We start from the raw sequence: 18,574 nt of genomic DNA on the forward strand, positions 1-18,574 counted from the left end.
GCTTTTGCTCCTAAGCTTTGGAACGATCTTCTCTCTCTTTGCTCTTGATGGATCTACTGACTCCTTTAAGAAACATCTTAAGACGTTTCTATTTGTTCAGGCTTTTCCTTGATTTTCTGGAACTCCTGTTGTGTTATCAGTTTTATCTTGACCTTTAAAGTATATACTTTATTGAATATTGTATTGATTGTTTAAGCGCTTTGTGACCCTGGTCTGGAAAAGCGCAATACAAATAAAAATTACTTACTTAAACCACCAGGTAAATGTTCCCCTCAGGTTGGAGTTGGGGGTCAAATCCCGGCGTCTCATCCCACTTCAGAACCTCTTTGACCTGCTCAGTGTCCACCGTCTGCCTCTTTCTCCTCAGATCTGGCATCATTTAGTGCGATGAGCGAGCGAGCGGGGGGGCTCGTTAGAATATCATCCTGACGGAGGAGGCCGGGCCGCGCATCTCTTATCAGTGATTACGACTGTGGTGTGTTTAACAGCGGTTGTACAGCAATTTCACAGCCGAGGGGAAAGAGAGTAATTGTATTTTCCAAATGACTGAACGCAAACACTGAGTGCCGCTGTGCTTTTAGTCTCCTCTCTTTTATTAGCCAGACCACGAGGAGAAGGTTCCCCGGCCGAGGATTGATGGCATGTAGAACAAGGACATTAAACGAAGCACTGACAGGAACGTCTCCTCCAGGAGCGCCACGGGGAAGTGAACCCACGTCCCTCACCTCGGGGCACCGGGGTGGGTTTGTCGCTTCTGGGCGTCGACCTGAGGTCGGATCCTGACGTAATGGCGCTGAACCGAAAATTGATTTCAAATGAGTCGAAGGTGAGAAATGCTGCTTCAAAAACGATCAATCATCTTTGCATATGTCAGCATCTTGTCGGGGTGCCAAATAATCCGCCATGTTGGTTCCTGTTTTCTGCTGCAATCAGCAAGTTTGGAAGAAAACAAATAGATTTTCTCAGACTAGATCCTGGAAGTTTCTGGTTTGCTGAGAACATTTTAAAGTTTTGAGGCAGGAGGGGAGGAGTCTTGCCTGAGACCTGATTGTCCGAGTCTAGACCACAGGTGAGACGAATGTTTTTTTATTTCAGGACATATTCAGATGTTGAATCAGTGCCATTGGAATATTGAAAGGTTGAGGTTGACATGGATTGAAATCTTTTTTAAAATATTTTTTATTGAATTTCTATTTTAAATCATTTAATTAAAAAATGTCTATATTAAAATGATGAATTTGTTAAAATCAATCATTTTTTTTATAGAAAGACTCGGTTCTCTTTTTTTTAAATAATTAAACTTAACTTCAAAATCAATCCGTTTTTACACAAAGTTTGATATAAAAAAAATACAATCATTTATTTGTTGCCAGTTCAATCCAATAAGAAATAAGGTATATTAGTCCCAGCATGAAAGATAATATAGAAATAATAATTCTAAATCATGTAATATATATTTTGGATTTATAGCCTTATAGATTTAATGGAATAATTCTGGTATGTCATTTAATATTAAATTATTAAACGATAAACAAATTTAACTTGTAGATATACAAAATATTCAATTCAAATTTATGAAAACAAATTCCACCTTTTAATATAGAATCTATTTAATCCAATTATTCAGGTAAAACAATACAATGGTTTAAACAAAAAACGAAATGTCAATAAAAACCTCAAGGTTTCAACATTTAGAACTTTAAATTAAACTTAGTAATACTTTTTTATCGCATTAAAACAAAACCTTTATATTCGTAACATATGAAATAAGAATCCCCTGATATGTAACTTTTTCCAACAAATTTCTCATAAATATAAATATATTAGCCACAATTAAATATTGAGTTTTTTTTCTTTGTTTAAAATGGGTTATTCTGTTTTGTTTCATTTTTCTGGAGGTGCTGACTTTATATAATCCAAGGAGATTAAACACACCTCCTGTCACGTGTTCCGTTCTGCAGGTGTGTCAAGGATCTTCCATAGTTATTTGTTTTTAAAATTCTCATATCTGTTGTATTTTGACAATTAAGCAACAACAGGTGCCTCCTCGGCTTCCGTATTCCACATCGCTACTCACTAATTAACGCGGCCGCATCACCGCGCGTCAGTCGGCGTCTCCTTCCGCCGCATGTAGATCCGCCTGCGCGGAGGTGGAGCAGCCAGTCTGCGGGTGTAGACTGACGCTGCAGCCTCTGCTCCTCTCGCCGGCACACCTGGATCTTAAAACCCAGACCAAGGAGGGACTCGGTGTCGTGTGTCTCCCTGCAGGCCCGCGGATGTGAGTGAAGACCCAGAGTCGGTGCCAGGAGAAGAAAAACCAGAAGAGAGATGCAAGCAATCCGCCTGCTGATCGGGACTTTTCACTACCTGGGACTCTACATCCAACTTAGTGCCGCCATGAAGGGACCCCCTGAGAACCACATCACCGGGAACGGTGAGTTGTCACCGCTTTAGTCGCAGAAACACGTTCGCGGTTCCGAATATAAAGCAACCCATGAATATTGATGCTTTTATTCAAGTGTAGTCAGTCACACCGGGAGGTCGTCCCAGGGATCGGATTGAAAATCCAAACAGAGTTTTAATCGCATCTGTGAATATTTATTTTAATTTTAACATCTTTATTAATTATTCTATTTAATTAGGCGTGTGTTACTCGAGGGCTCCCCCTGCTGGAACGTGGGTTAATCCGAGTCGCAATATTGTTCGCGGAGAAATAAACTAACTTGAGAAATCCAAATATTTATTTAAGATGAAGAATCTGCTCCTCGGTACCACCGTGTAGCTGCTTCGTCTCTCAGGGAATGTGTTGGTCGTAGTAGCGCAAAGTATTGGAGGCGCAAATGATGGTTCGGTTCGGTCCAAAAGATGACTTGACAAATGCCACGTTTAATGGGCAAAGTTGAAATTGTTTGCATTGTATTTGGCTTAAAGAGTTATCCTTATTTCTAATTTGTTTCTATGTTGAATTTCTTTTTTCTTCTTCTCCTCTTTAACATAAGAGCTTGATATGTCTTTACTTGAGATTGAGATGTTTGTAACTATCTGTCATTTTCACAGTGAATCTTGAGAACAGCTCATTTCAAATAAGGTATTTTGATTTGAATATTTTCAAGTGTTAAGATGAGAACTCAGGAGTACGTTTCCATGACTTTTAATTTTTTCAATCTGTGTGTTAGGTCTTTGTCTGTGAGTTAAGATCAACGCAGATTTCTTTAACCATTTTTCAAACAGATGAGTTCTTATCAACAGCTGCAACTATAAGCTTGGACATCTTTGTAGCGCTAATGGCTACAGTCTAATTTATTGAAGGAACAGGCGTCCTCTGGATTTGGAACTACAAAAGCACTGAGGCAGCGAATATCTCAGCCAATGGATTCATAAAAACATATAATTTTTATAGTTTTTGAATGAGTTTTTGTTTATATCTGTCGACTTGTATGGAGTTTTGACCTCAACGAGCTCTTGAACTAGATCCTGCTGAAATGTTCATTAAAAGAAGTGAAGGAATGAACCTCGTTAAAGACAATTTGTGTTAAAAAATGTAGAATTGATTTGCTGATTTTGAGCGGAGGTTGTTACCATCGTGACTGGATGATGTGCCACTGATGGCGCATGGATGGAGTTTGATGGTCGTTAGGAACCAGATCCAAACTTGTGCATCTGCCGAGGAGACTTTTGTGTGTCATTACGCTTGGTTTTGTCACAGCTGCGAGGATTATTCTTAGACACTGGAAAACATTCACGGCTCCGGCGCCGAAAGAATGACTTTTTTTTCAAATGATCGAAAATGTGTCTCGTGAATAAAAGCTCAGCGAGGGAGAGTCTGGGAGTGAAATATGGGAACGTTTTTGGTTGTGTGTTGAGATAAGAGCTTATCAGGACTGAGAAATGATGCTCGCATGCAACTTTCTCTTTGTATATTTCTATATTCTCTTAAGTGCCGCTAACATTTAAAGTGATGTCGCTAGAATATGCATTACTTTCTCAGTTCTGTGAGCTTTGTCGACTCACAACTGAGTTGGAAAAAACTCCAACAGGATGCTTGTCTGTGTATGTGAGCAGGTCCAGCATGAGTAATATTAGAAACAAACATGGCCCTCACACTGACGGCGTACAGTCTTGTCTGCTGATGCTGGGAAGAGCAGCAAAATCTCATTAAGCAGGTTAAATGAACGTCTGACTTGGAATATTCTATTTTTATTCAGGCTGACGGCTGCATGCTCCAGAGCACGCAAGGAAATGACCACAGAAGCAGACGAGATGTCTGTTCTCGCTCGAGTCGCTGCAGGTGAATAATGTGCATTTTAGATTTTATACCAATAAATAGTTTAGTACTCGAAATACGGCTGTTGCGATACACTAATCTCTCGATTACTTTATTCAGCTAACGATATGTTACGACATATTTCGATTTTATATAACAATTTAAATACGAATTTAAATAACATGTTTTTGTTTCACATTCTTTATGGTTAAATTGATAGAACCGACTCCTAAAATATCCAAACATCTGCTTTGATAGCTTCTGGAGTCGCCTGTATCCTCTCGTCCTCAGTCATCGCCAGACTCGTAAAGGATTTAATAGTTTCTTTAGCTACAGTAGACGTAAACAAACAACTATTTGCATGTAAATTGTAAAAAAAAAAAAAAAGGTTTAGACACTATTGAAAATATAAATGTTTTTAAAAGTATGTTTATAAGTTATATTAGGGTTCTTTAAGTATAAAAATCAACCGACACTTGTGTTGTGTTTCAATGTGGAGCTGAGAGACTTGGAGCTTCTGCTAAAAACAAGCTTAAAATAAACAGAATTATTTAGTTTTTCTCTGAACAATTTCAGATGGAGAAACACTTGCCGTAAATAATTGATGATTTTTGTGAGTCTTGTTTACTCTCGTTATGCTGCCATGTTGCGGGGATTCAATAACGAAATGGCGTCGACAAAACCCCTCGCATTCGACAAATAATCAAGGAATTGATCAGAGTTGACGGTGAAATTCTGCGGCGAGTTCATTGTTGTCTTTCTAGTCGAGGTCTGCGGAGGAAATGTAAACACGTTTCTATAAAACCTTGGTTGTGTGGAGCAGACTTTCATAGCTGCACGACATGTCCAGACGGCGACTTCAACTTGCTAGCTTGCGCGGATGCTCTTTTGTAACGCGGCACGAGTGGAACATTAGCATGAAAATACCATCCTCGACGTGCCGTGTTCGTCATGTTCGTGCCTCTTAAACTCTTGTTTTTGTTGTGTCGAGCATAATCTCCTAAATCCCTGCTTCAAATATCTTTAACATTCATGAGTCACATTTCAGTTTGTGCCACGCGAGGAAACCGGAATCGTGCTCCCGCAGACATATTTGGGAACAGCAGAGATATTTTTATGGAAATGTGTGAGACACTTGTTTTGGTCCTGAGGGGAGACGGAGGAAAAGAGGGCAACAAGAGATTTAAAACCGCCGTGTTTTTGGATTTATGTTCCGTAATTGAACTAGTAAGTGGCTTTATGAAGTTAGGATTTTTAATAATTCCTTGTGAGTGAGGCCGGTCGGGGGTGCTCTCAGATGTCGTGGGGGGGGTGATGGCGGAGGAGGAGGAGGAGGATCAACCTGCTGAATTGTTATCGCCACACTAAGCTGCAGCTCAGTGACTCATGCAGTAGTTTGAGGATGAAAGACCAACCGCTGATGTTGCTTCACAAAGATCCAGCGATCATTGTAATGAAGGATTAGTTTTAGATTATGAAACGGTTAATTCACCGCCGCTCCTCAGTTTCAACTACTCCATTATCAACGAACACGCCTCGATGTACCATTATTACGTGTCTCGGTACCTTTTTGCTACGCAATAATGAGTTGAAATTTAAAAAAAAAGTTGCTTCTCAGCCAGAGTTGGACCCAGAGGAAGCGCTTCATTTCGGGAGAAACCACGGAGGAAAAATGCGTGGGGGGGGGGTCTATGACGCGAAAAAAAAGGTCAAGCGCCGAAGGATGTTTTCGTGGTACTCGTAGATTCCTCCAGTGACCTCTCAGCTCAGCGACTGTGACGAGGGAATCTATGAGAGCAACATCGGAACGAATATATTTGATTTCCGAGATGCCCTCGTCTGTTCCCGTCTCCGACGTGTCAATTAACTCCTCATTAGTGTTGCTTTTCCAGCAGGCTGATTATTCCAGCCAATCAATTCCTCTAATTAATCAGCGCCGGCTAAATGAGCCAATAAGATGCTGAAAAAGTCTTTCTAATGAGACAACCAGGCGCATGTGAACAGTTGGAGGATGTTTCCCAAGAGGAACGGCAGCATTAGCAGCAGCTGGAGATCAGAGACTGATGACACTGCTGTCGCTGGAGTGAGAGAGTGTTTGTGATGCTTTTGTAACCAAACGTGTTTGGCCTTAATGACACCGAGGGATAGCTCTGGGTCATTTACTGGAAATGATGTGTTATTTATCTTGATATACAGATACTCGGTGCGGGTGTGAGGTTCAAGCTCCATTTGAGACGTGATGCTAGTCCTGATGTTGGAGTCGTGACACCCAAGAATGGACCTGATACTTCTGGGCTACGGATATCCATCGATCGACACCGGTGTTCAAGTGATGGTTCATTTTCTACTGACCCTCATGTCGACAAATCTGTTACTATTTTGAGTCGTAGACACAAATGTATTTCCATGCTAATGTAGCGACTAGCGCTAACTGTTGTCATCTACATCCAAAAAGACACTTTAAAACATCCAAGTACCTCCATACTGCTCGACTGTAACTTCCCTCTTGTGTTGAAGACTTGACTTTAGGAATTTGTCTGAAGAAAAGTCTATATTTTTAAGATTATTTCTCGTTGAAGCTAGTAGGGCATTAGCGTAAATGCAGCTCCTGCGGCACTGACTCTTCCTACGAACCGTCTTCGAATGTAGACTTATTGAAGTTTTTTAATATAAATTCCTTATGTTGACGCTTCAATACAAGATGGAGGTTACAGTCGAGCAGTATTGAAGGTATTTGGATTGTTTTAAGTGTCTTTTTGTACGAAGAGGAAGACAAGTTAGTGCTAGTCGCTACATTAGCATGGAAATACATTTAGCCGAAAACGCTAAAAAGAAACCGATTACTCAAAAAAACCTTAGTTGACTATCTACCTTCCTGCCCTACTGTAAGAAAACACTGGTCATACTTTGAGTAAAATGTACTCAAAGTACACATCTTTCAAACCAGGAAGTGTTTAAATGTTGATGAAAACATTAAAATGGAGAATACAGTTGAATTTTAAAATTGTAATTTGTTCTGCAAAAATGTTAACGTAGATGAGATAAATGTTAAATAAGTCATTGAGTCATCTTTGTCGGTGACCAACCTAGTACTTTAATTTTAATTTTGAACCATGTTTCCGTGTCAGGGTGTTGCGGCGGGTGTTAGCTTTGTTGCTAACTAGCATTAGCTACGCATCACATACCAAATATTCAACCATTGTACTATGTGTATAAAACTGTTTGGGGGGGAAAAGTGGCGACAATTCTTCCTTAAATGATTCATATTCATTTCCCCTTGTGTGCGTACAGCGCCACCTACTGATGAGGAAATGACATTTCCAGCGTCATGAGGTTGGGATTGATCTTCTCATCTCCTCATATCAGTCGAACCCGATCCAACTATGATGAGAAAACTATCGTTTAATGAATCTTAAGGGGTTTTGTATCAGTAAATATTTATCGCCGTCATGTGGCGCTGGTGTAACGAGGTGACACTTTAAAGCTCGTTGGTGCTCAGCAGTCGCTGTTCGGGTCTCGACCTCGCTACGTACTGCTCGCTGAGATGAGAAGAGCCGCGGGGCATTCTGGGAAAAAAAAAAAGTGAGCCGAGGAGTGATTACTGAGCTGTGAAGCCGTGCCGATCCGGGACATAAATATCCATCTTTGCTGCGACTGTTTGGCAAGAAAAACACACTCGCGCTCACAATCCATCACGTTTTCTTATTAATGTTGCCGCCGCCGCCGTCCCAGGTTCACTGGTGCCAGAAATTCCAGTCAGATTTACATCACGCGCCATGATTCTCGCTGAACGTGGAGGATTTACTCTCGGAGGAGATTTTTCACAGAAAGATGACTTCAGTGCTGGCAGATGAATCGTCGTCTGCAGTCCTGTCGCTTCCGTCAGTGTAATTAATGAAGAGCCGGCAGGTTAATTCGGAATTATTCATTTGAAACCCACAAAAAAAGTTTTGCATGAATAGGATTAATGAAGCTTCATCGCCTACTTAGTGGCTTTCATTGAGTCAAAATGTATTTCTATGAAGATTAAATTTGTGTTGGGAATTATTTCCTTCCGACGATGAATTTGAGGGACTAGTTTTTATGGTTGCAAAATGGATGGAATGTGGCAATGTGAAGTTAATACACCAATAAAGGCATCTTTGTTACCATGGTAACGGATTCTTGGATGCATCTCGTTGACTCTTCTTTGGATAATCGAGTTGCTAAACAATAGTGTGGAAGAGAAACGGTGATGACACAGTCTGACATTTCAAATGATAAAAAGGCACCAGATCATTTTGATGAAACTATTTTATTATTACTATTTTTATTGGGTTTGTTTAGCTTCATGAGTTTTTAGTTTAGTTTTTGTTCATGTAATCTCTCAGTCATAAAGTCATTTAACAATTTTGATATCAACCTTTGAGTTACTGACGGTCGTAAACTCTTCCGTCTTCACCTACAGTTGGAATAAGAAATAACTGCGATTAAACATTAATGGCAGAATTAGCGGCAGCTCTGTAGTTTCTCCTCCATCTGTTCCCGACAGACGAGCGTGACGTGAACGAAGCGCCAGCGTCCCATGTGTTGCTCCTTCATCCTCGCTCCTTGTGATGTCGACGTGTGAAACGCGTCTTATCTTCTTCCTCCCATCTCCTCGAACCGACCCTCCTGAGATCTGCACAAAAACACGCTGCAGGGTCGGCCGGCAGTCAAGGACTCTCCTTCTGTCTTCCTGCTTGAGTGGCTTCTGCTGCGAACGCCCTGGTGTGTGTGTTTCCAGATACCGGTGTGTTGAATGCATGCGGCTTTGAACTTCCAAAGCATCCTCTGAGGTTTTGCCTCCATGACTGAAAGTCTTCTCAGCGCTTGCGTCGATGAAGGCGTTGTCGTGACACCGATGATCTAAAGTGTGTGTTTTTCTTGAAGCGCTCACAGTGGAGAGGGTCCCGGCGTCCTCACGCAGCAGGAGACCTCGGCTCTCGCTGGAGAGATTTGTCTTTGTGTTTCTGTCGACATAAAGTGCGCACAATCGACACAGAGACTCGCACATGATGGACGCCAATGTTGTGTCGCTCTCTGACGAGTCGGTGTCAAAGATTGTTCATTTTAACGACACACTCTTGCATTCTTTCCAGACGACATCACACAAATGATCCACGTCTCGCCAACATTCTGACTCGCACGTCGTCATTATGATGGTTGTGTGTCAGTGCAGGCAGAGCAACTGAAGAAGACGCACAACAGAGAGTCCATATTTTCTCCTGGTGAACTGTGTTGACGGCAAAAGTCACTTTTTGGGTTATTTATTTATTTATTTCTCATTTTAAACCTACTGAAGGATTCGTATCAAAGCGTTGTTAAAGTTGTGTCTCGTCATGGAAGTGTGTGTTTTTCAGTTGTGTTCAAAAGCCTCTTCTCTGGTCATAAAACAGGTTGTGTTGTTAATTTTAACATTTGTCATCGTCTTTGTTTCCAGACTTTTTTTCCAGTAGGTGTAATTCTCTCAAGCTGTTCTTGTGATGGAGGATGTTGAGCTTCATACACGATGTTGTTGTTGTTGTTATCCAGCGCTAGCCATGTCGACAACAAGACTTCAAATCAAACGTGTTGTTTTTTAAACTCATGATTAAGGTAATAATCGACAGCAAATTTTCAACCTTTCAAATAATGTGTTATTTTTTGGTTTATATTTCAATAAAGTGTGTATTATATATATATATATACAAAAAACGTTATTTAGAATTAACAAGCAAGTATTGAAGCCACCATTAAACTTCTGGACACCAACAACTGAAAACTGAGGACGAGAGGATACGGTGACTCCAGCAGCTATTAAAGCTGATGTTTGGACATATTTTAGTTTGAAAACAAATGAAAGCAGTTACGACTTCGTCAAGAGTCATGTGGTCTGTAAATACTACAACACCAGAGTCAAGTACTGGACAATACTACACATATATACTTGTTACTACACTATCACAACACCAGAGTCAAGTACTGGACAATACTACACATATATCCTTGTTACTACACTATCACAACACCAGAGTCAAGTACTCGACAATACTACACATATATCCTTGTTACTACAGTATCACAACACCAGAGTCAAGTACTGGACAATACTACACATATATCCTTGTTACTACAGTATCACAACACCAGAGTCAAGTACTGGACAATACTACACATATATACTTGTTACTACACTATCACAACACCAGAGTCGAGTACTGGACAATACTACACATATATCCTTGTTACTACACTATCAAAACACCAGAGTCAAGTACTGGACAATACTACACATATATCCTTGTTACTACACTATCAAAACACCAGAGTCAAGTACTGGACAATACTACACATATATCCTTGTTACTACACTATCACAACACCAGAGTCAAGTACTGGACAATACTACACATATATCCTTGTTACTACATTATCACAACACCAGAGTCAAGTACTGGACAATACTACAAATATATCCTAAATCGTGATGTGTATCGTATCAGATTCTTAACAATACACATCTCTAGCTGTGAGTCAACACAACTCTTGAGTCATAGAAGTTGTTTATTGATTTGCTGTATTCATGTAGGCCAATGAGCTGCTTGGGGGAGGTATGCGCTCAGCGAGTGCTTCCCTGGTTTATCATTCTACTAGAAGATGATGTCGTAGATTTGAACAATCGTCGCTCAAACATCCTTGTATATCATAGCTAATGATATCCAAGAGTTTCAGGGCGAGACATCTGCGCCCCACAAGCTCGTCAGCTGCAGGTTCGTTGACTCGTCTCCATGGCAACGCTCTCCTGGAAGTGTCGAAGCAGTGATGATCGGTTGAACCGAAGACTGTTGTTCGTGTCCAGAGTGTCGGGAAGTGTTTATGCAGATCTGCAGTGGGGAGACTGTTCTACATATTTTCTTGTAATGGCGGCGAGAGGCAGCGGCCCAGACCTCAGATGTGAGGCGCTGCAGGGTTCTGGTGATGGAGCCTATAATGACGGACCGCCGACGGCTCGGGTCCACTTCCCCTTCAGCTCCAGTGTGTGTGTGTGTGTGTGTGTGAGTGTGTGTTTTAAACATTTAAATGTTCACACTGGAGGGAGAAGAGGTTTGTCGTTTTGTACTAATGGTTTAGAAATGTTGGACTTCTGGGAAGAACTTCTCGTCTGATGTCGCGATACCATATATGGACACCGTATGTAAATGAGCTCAGTTTATGAGGAAGTGTAGAGCCGAGGGGGCGGAGCTTGATGACGACAGAAGAGCGGAAACTGAAGTTGACTCGAGTTTGTTAACTTTGTAAACTTAACTAAAAAAATAAATAGAAAAAAAAGAGGAGAAACCGACAAGAAGATTCATCACTATTAATGAATATATATTGTTATTGTTATTAGCTGCTATTTTTCCAGGCAGGTCAGACATGTTCCAAAAGTATCTCTTTCAAAATATCTTTTGACTGTTTTTCGGTCAAAAACAATCTTCCCTCTCCTGTCACTCAAACGTATTTTAAAATCTGAATGTTTGACAAGAAAATGGGAGAAATTAAATTATAATTAAGTGTTTTTTTTATATATAAAAATGTATAATTTTCAAGGTAAATTTCACACTTTTCTTCCGTCTAAATACTGGATTGTGGTCTGGTGTGAACATGCGCGACAAAATACACCAGATCCACACACACACACACACACACACACACACACACACACCTCAATTGCAGCCGCCGGCCATTTCCAGACACGGTTGTCCATTACTGCATCTCCACAACGAGCAGCCTCATTACGCCGCCGTGGAGAGCCTCTTCTCTACACAGCTGCTGTGAGTCCACACACTCAGCCCGGTGTGTGTGTGTGTGTGTGTGTGTGTCCACAGTATGCTTGTGTAATTACACCGACCACAGCCGACCGAACCCTCGGGTTGGCCGTCGGCAGGATGTCGGGCCGCGCTCTTTCATGTGCCGCTAACAAGCGTCTCGGCGTCCGAAGCTGCCGCGGATCTGAGAGTCTTTCTTCTCCTGCGGGGAGAAAAAAGCTCTCCTTCGCCGCCGCTCGCCGTCAAGAGCTGATGCCACGGTTGCAGCGGAGCACCAGGCGGTGATGGTGACGTCAGTTAGTTAAGACGGGGAGTATCTAGAGTCTAGAGTCCAAATCTCTCCCACGCGACAAACGGCAAGTCTGTGATCCCCTGAAGGTCTCGACCAGTAAAGGTCTCTTGGACGCTTCACGGCCTCCGATCATGTTCACGTCCCGCAAGGAGCCTCCCGGGCGTCTCGATCTCCCGCAGACGAAGGACACTTGGTCGCAGCTGGCAAACTAATATTAATGAGGTCCTGCTGTTGAATAATGTTGAGTTTAAACTGACACCAGATGAGGTGGAGAGACTTTTGTAAGGGACCGTCAAGAAAAAATAAGGAATTTAAAAGTGTAAAATCATTTGTCGATCAGCAGATTGGACCAGATTTATTTCTTTTTATTGTTGGTTTTCAAATCATATTTGTTTTTATTGTAGTTATTTTATGGTTTATATTTCGATCCAGTTTGTGTTAAATAAAATAATTCTATATTTTTTTATTCACAATTACCATGTAAGTATTCATGGTTTGTTCATTTTTGTGTCGCAATTACGGGGTTTCCATGGATCATAAAAAAGACTAGAAAATATGCTTAAAATGGCATTAAAATGTCTTGAATCAAAATTTCTCTTAATACATGTAATAGTTTAAAATACAATACCTCAAAAGAACAACAATTGTTGTAATTTAAATAATAAGAGTGTTATTTAAAAATTAAGCATTTAAAATTGTTTTTGCTCATTTTTTCGACATTTGGCTCAAAGTTTCTCATAATTTTTTTTATAAATCTGCACAAATATGATCACAATTAAAATAAATATAAATATATACACAATAGTTTGAAGTCATTCGCGTGATCAAAAGTTTTTTTTTTTTTAAGCCAAAAGAAATGCAAATATGACACTAAGAAATATTTGTTTCTTTAGTTCGAAGGCAAGAAAACTGTTGAACTAAATATAATTTGTCAAAAGTAACAATTATATGAAGCATCTGTAGTCAACAAAGTCAAGGGGGGGGGGGGACAAAGAGCAAAAAAAAAAGTGAACCTTAAATTGGCAAAATAAAACTTTATTTATAAAACCAGCCAGGAGCCGCTCCAGACTCTGGTACAGTCTAGACTCTGTAAGTAGTTTCCTCCAGTGATGCAGTCGACCATTAATCGTGTTTGCCGGTACATTTGTCCTCCGTCTGTCTCTCTGGGTTTACAGATAGTGTTCCCAACAAAAGTGGTTGATATGATCTGATGCTCATTAGCTCGCCTGCGTCTGCGAGAGACAAACAAATCTCCGTCAGATGATTCCGTGGCTCTAATGGATTAGGAGTCGCGAGGATTTGCTCGACTGATCAGAGCCGCTTATTCTGGAATGGCGTCGCCATTACTTCTTAAATCCGTGGACCAACTCTGGGTTGTTTCGGGTCTTTTCACGGGGGCCGCCCTGACGGATCGTCATCTGTGAACCAGCAACACGACCCACATCTGTCCAAAAGAAAGTTTCTTGTCGGAACTTTCCCAGTCACTCCATGACTCAGCGAGGCGCAGACGTCGTTTGTTTTTGCTTTTCCCAAAATGCCATTTCACTTCTGTCAGGAGTCGCTGCCGCTCTGAGGACGTGTCCGGCATTTCTATGTGTCGTGATGCCAGGAGAGCGGCCATGAGGGCGCATACCTCCTCCAAGGAGCCTAAGTCAGGGACGTATAGAACAGACCTGATCAATAAAACCACCAAAGGTGCAGGGATTGCTGAGGTTTTGACTCGTACAAGTCGCTGACTCACATTTAAAACCTCCATGTATCCAGTTGAGTGACTTGAGGTGAAGCTCTTGCGTCAGGAGCTTCTCTTGTAACAACTTTTCTCCAGTACGGTCAGAAACATCCGTGGAGTAGTAATGAAAGTCATCGTCACGTGGTTTCAAGGAAGTTTGCATACATGTGGATCAACAGGTTGATCAGATTATGGCAGCAACATGAAACTATAAAGAGTTCAGCTGTGAAGGGAGAGTTTCAGTGGCAGAGACATGGAGACTAGAGTTGATCTGAGCAGAGAATCTTTCTCTTGTTGCATCTGTCTGGATCTACTGAAGGATCCAGTCGCCTGGATCACTCTTCAGGTCTTCTGTCCTTCTACAGGGTCTCTAAGACCATGACTCTCCTCCACAGAGTCCAGACCAGCTTCACTGAAACTCGTGTGAGTTTGTGAAGCTGAAGTAGACGACAGTGAGATGGTGTCTCCAGGAGTGACATCATCACATGAGGCCTCACGATGACGAGTCTTCTTTAAATCTTCTCCACTGAACACGTTCATGATGGATCTGGTGTTTCTCCTTCTCTGACGAGTCAAACCTGTCAATCATGAGAAGATAACTTTGACCTTTGAACTGATCACGTTCAATCTTGTTGATGACAAATGTTATTTTATCAACACACACATGATGAAGATGATGATGATGATGATGAAGAAGATAATGATGAAGATGAAAATGATGATGAAGAAGACGAAGATGATGAAGAAGAAGATGATGATGATGAAGATGACGAAGATGACGAAGATGATGATGATGAAGATGACGAAGATGATGATGATGAAGATGAGGATGATGATGAAGAGGATGAAGATGACGAAGATGATGATGAAGAGGATGATGATGATGAAGATGATGATGACGAAGATGATGAAGATGATGATGAAGATGAAGAGGATGAAGATGATGATGACGAAGATGATGATGATGAAGATGATGAAGATGAAGAGGATGAAGATGATGATGACGAAGATGATGATGATGAAGATGAAGATGATGAAGATGATGATGACGAAGATGATGAAGAAGAAGATGATGATGATGAAGATGACGAAGATGACGAAGATGATGATGATGAAGATGACGAAGATGATGATGATGAAGAAGAGGATGATGATGATGAAGATGATGATGACGAAGATGATGAAGATGATGATGAAGATGAAGAGGATGAAGATGATGATGACGAAGATGATGATGATGAAGATGATGAAGATGAAGAGGATGAAGATGATGATGACGAAGATGATGATGATGAAGATGAAGATGATGAAGATGATGATGACGAAGATGATGATGATGAAGATGATGAAGATGAAGAGGATGAAGATGATGATGACGAAGATGATGAAGATGAAGATGAAGATGATGAAGATGAAGATGATGATGAAGATGAAGATGATGATGAAGAAGATGATGATGATGATGAAGATGAAGAGGAAGATGAAGAGGATGATGAAGAGGATGATGATGATGAAGATGATGATGATGATGAAGATGAAGAGGATGATGATGATGAAGATGATGATGATGATGATGAAGATGATGAAGATGAAGAGGATGATGATGAAGAAGATGATGAAGATGATGATGAAGATGAAGAGGATGATGATGAAGATGAAGAGGATGATGATGATGAAGATGAAGAGGATGAAGAGGATGAAGATGAAGAGGATGCTAAAACAGTGTCACATTGTAAAGTGTGATCTTGGCGTCAGTTGTAAAAACTGAAGTTGCAGACTCAGCACTTCTGCTCCTGTTTGTTGACCTTTGAACTGTAGATCTTGTCGTCTCCGTCCGTCTAGTGTGCGAGCGAGTCCACGACTCATCAGAGATCAGATGGCGAGGTCCGATACATCCCCCCCTCCCCCTCCCCCCTCCCCCGGCCCCCTGGCTGACCTTGGAGATGTTTGATTGATCTTCTGCAGCACAACCACACTTTAACATTTGATCCAACGCTGTTGATTGTTGCCATGACGACGACACGTGAAGTTAGTTTGACCATGTGACTCATAGTTGTCTCACTGTTGGTGTTTACTTTCTTCTCCTCCTCTCCTGTCCCCTTTTTCTTCCTCTTCTTGCCCTTCTTCCTTAACTCATCTTTGCTTCCTCAACACCTCCTAATCTTTCTTTTCCTCCTTTTTCCTCCTCCCTCAGCTTTACTCTCTAATCTCCTCCTTACCTTTTCTTCTCTCTTTCTCTCACCCCTTTTTTTACTTAACTTTCCTCCCGCTCTTTCTTCCTCTCCTCCTCGCTTCCTTCCCTCAGCTTTATCTTCTCTTCATCCTTCCTCATCCCCTTCTCCTTTCCTCTCCTTTTCTCCTCTTTAACTTTCCTTTCCCTCTTTTCAACTTTGCATTTACTTTCTTCAACTTTCCACTCATCATCTTTTCTTTTTTCTCTCCTCACCTTTTATTTTCCTCTCCTCGTCTTTCGTTTTCTTCCCCTCCTTTTCATTTTCCTCCTCTCCTCCTTCCGGCTCCTCCCCTTTCATCTTCTCTTATCACTTTCCTTCTCCTCCTCAGGCTCGTTCCCTTTCATCGCCTCTTCCCTTTCTTCTCCTCCTCCTGTCCTCCCCTCCGCACCTCTCGTCTCTCCCCCTCTCCTCCTCTGCTCTCCTCACCTCCTCTTTCATGTCCGTGCAGCTCCTCTGGAATAATGAGCGACTAACGAACGAGCTCCAGATAACGAGCCGCAGTCGCCGGTTTGAAGATCCGCTCTTGAGCAAACACTCGAGTCCCTCCTCCCTCTTTCTGTCCACCTGCTCACAAACTCCCTCCATCTCCTCTCCTCCTTTATTTCCTCTCTTTCCTCTAAACCTGAGACTGGATGGCGTCACAGCAGCGCCCCCTACTGTCTAAGCTCTGTCGTGTCACCTGGACGGTCGAGGCTCAGAAGTGGTTTGACCTTGAATCTCATCTCCAGCCGTGTTCACCGAGGTCCCTCGCGACGTCTCCGCCCGGCCAGGTCAGGACGTGGAGATGGCGTGTTCCTTCAGAGGCGCCGGGACGCCGTCCTACTCCCTGGAGATCCAGTGGTGGTACATCCGGAACCACCAGGACTGGACCGACACGCAACCCTGGACCACCAACCAGGTGAGGAAGCTTCTCCATGGCGTGCTTCGGGAGACGAGGTCACGTGATGTTTGTCGTCGCAGGTGGCCACGGAGGAGGAGCCGCCGCGGGACGCCACGAAGATCAGCGTGAGTTTTTCCTCCCCGGCGAGAGACCGGAGGACTTTACAAAAAACGCCTTGTTGTCCTCCGTCAGGTCGTGAAGGTCGTCGGCAGCAACATCTCCCACAAGCTCCGCCTCTCCCGGGTCAAGCAGTCCGACGAGGGCTTCTACGAGTGCCGGGTCATCGACTACAGCGACGACGCGGGAGCGCGCCGCCACCGCGTCAGAGCCTTCCTGCAGGTGGCGCCGGAGAGCTCCGCGGGAAACTACGACGACAACTTCCAGGTGCCCGACGACACCAAGCGGGAGGCGACCCGACCGCACGCCCACCACCAGGAGCACGGGCGGCGCCCCCTGCAGCACCCGGCGGGGAAGGAGCTGCGCAAGAGAGACGCCGACAGCAACGACTGCTCCAACGAGGCCAGCTGCTCGCTGTAGACGCCACAGACTGAGTCACGTGACCCGCCTTACCAGCCCAGAAACATCCTCGCCGTCCATCAAGTCCTCGCTCAGATCGATCAGGAAGTTTAGCCGCTTCACGTGTAAGAATTAGATTTGAAATCCAAAGATTCCGACCATGAAGCTCCAGATGTTTTCAAGAGAAGTTGATTTCAGTGACGACGCGTCAGACAAGCCTCAAGTGTGTAAATACTGAAGGACTCACTCGTGCATGTTGTCACACTTTTCCAAGATCTTCATTTGTGGCGTTTCAGCCGACCACGAGGCTCCGGAAGCTGCCGGCCTGAGTCCGCGCCCCGGAGGTTTAACCGAGAGGGTTTCAGGCCGACAGACTTCGGAGCCGTTTGACTTCAGCTTCAGTCGACTATTTACATCCGTCCGGACGAGAAAAGCAGAGAACTAGAAGTTTCTTCTCACTCGTGTTTTACGTCTTTAAATAAACTTGGATATGAACCCATTTGTTTTTATTTACGGAACTACAGTTTTTCTGTAGGATTCATGGAGGTCTGTAGGATTCATGGAGGTCTGTAGGACTCATGGAGGTCTGTAGGATTCATGGAGGTCTGTAGGACTCATGGAGGTCTGTAGGACTCATGAAAGTCTGTAGGATTCATTAACATCTGTAGGATTCATGGAGGTCTGTAAGACTCATGAAAGTCTGTAGGATTCATGGAGGTTTGTAGGATTCATGAAAGTCTGTAGGACTCATGGAGGTCTGTAGGATTCGTCAAAGTCTGTAGGATTCATTAACATCTGTAGGATTCATGGAGGTCTGTAAGACTCATGAAAGTCTGTAGGATTCATGGAGG

At 42.6% G+C, this 18,574-nt stretch overlaps 1 protein-coding gene across 1 annotated transcript; it reads left to right on the plus strand.

Moving 5' to 3' along the window:
• The first annotated feature begins 2,146 nt into the window (after positions 1-2,146).
• Positions 2,147-18,218, plus strand: vstm2la (V-set and transmembrane domain containing 2 like a). The gene is made up of 4 exons (XM_087781222.1): positions 2,147-2,434; positions 17,056-17,225; positions 17,288-17,332; positions 17,400-18,218. Exons 1-4 carry the CDS (start codon positions 2,329-2,331, stop codon positions 17,742-17,744), a joined length of 666 nt encoding a protein of 221 aa, XP_087637348.1. The 5' UTR covers positions 2,147-2,328; the 3' UTR covers positions 17,745-18,218.
• The last annotated feature ends 356 nt before the right edge of the window (positions 18,219-18,574 follow it).

This window comes from Callionymus lyra, chromosome 19 (genome assembly GCF_982586985.1).
Source record: "Callionymus lyra chromosome 19, fCalLyr1.hap1.1, whole genome shotgun sequence".
Classification (NCBI taxonomy): domain Eukaryota; kingdom Metazoa; phylum Chordata; class Actinopteri; order Syngnathiformes; family Callionymidae; genus Callionymus; species Callionymus lyra.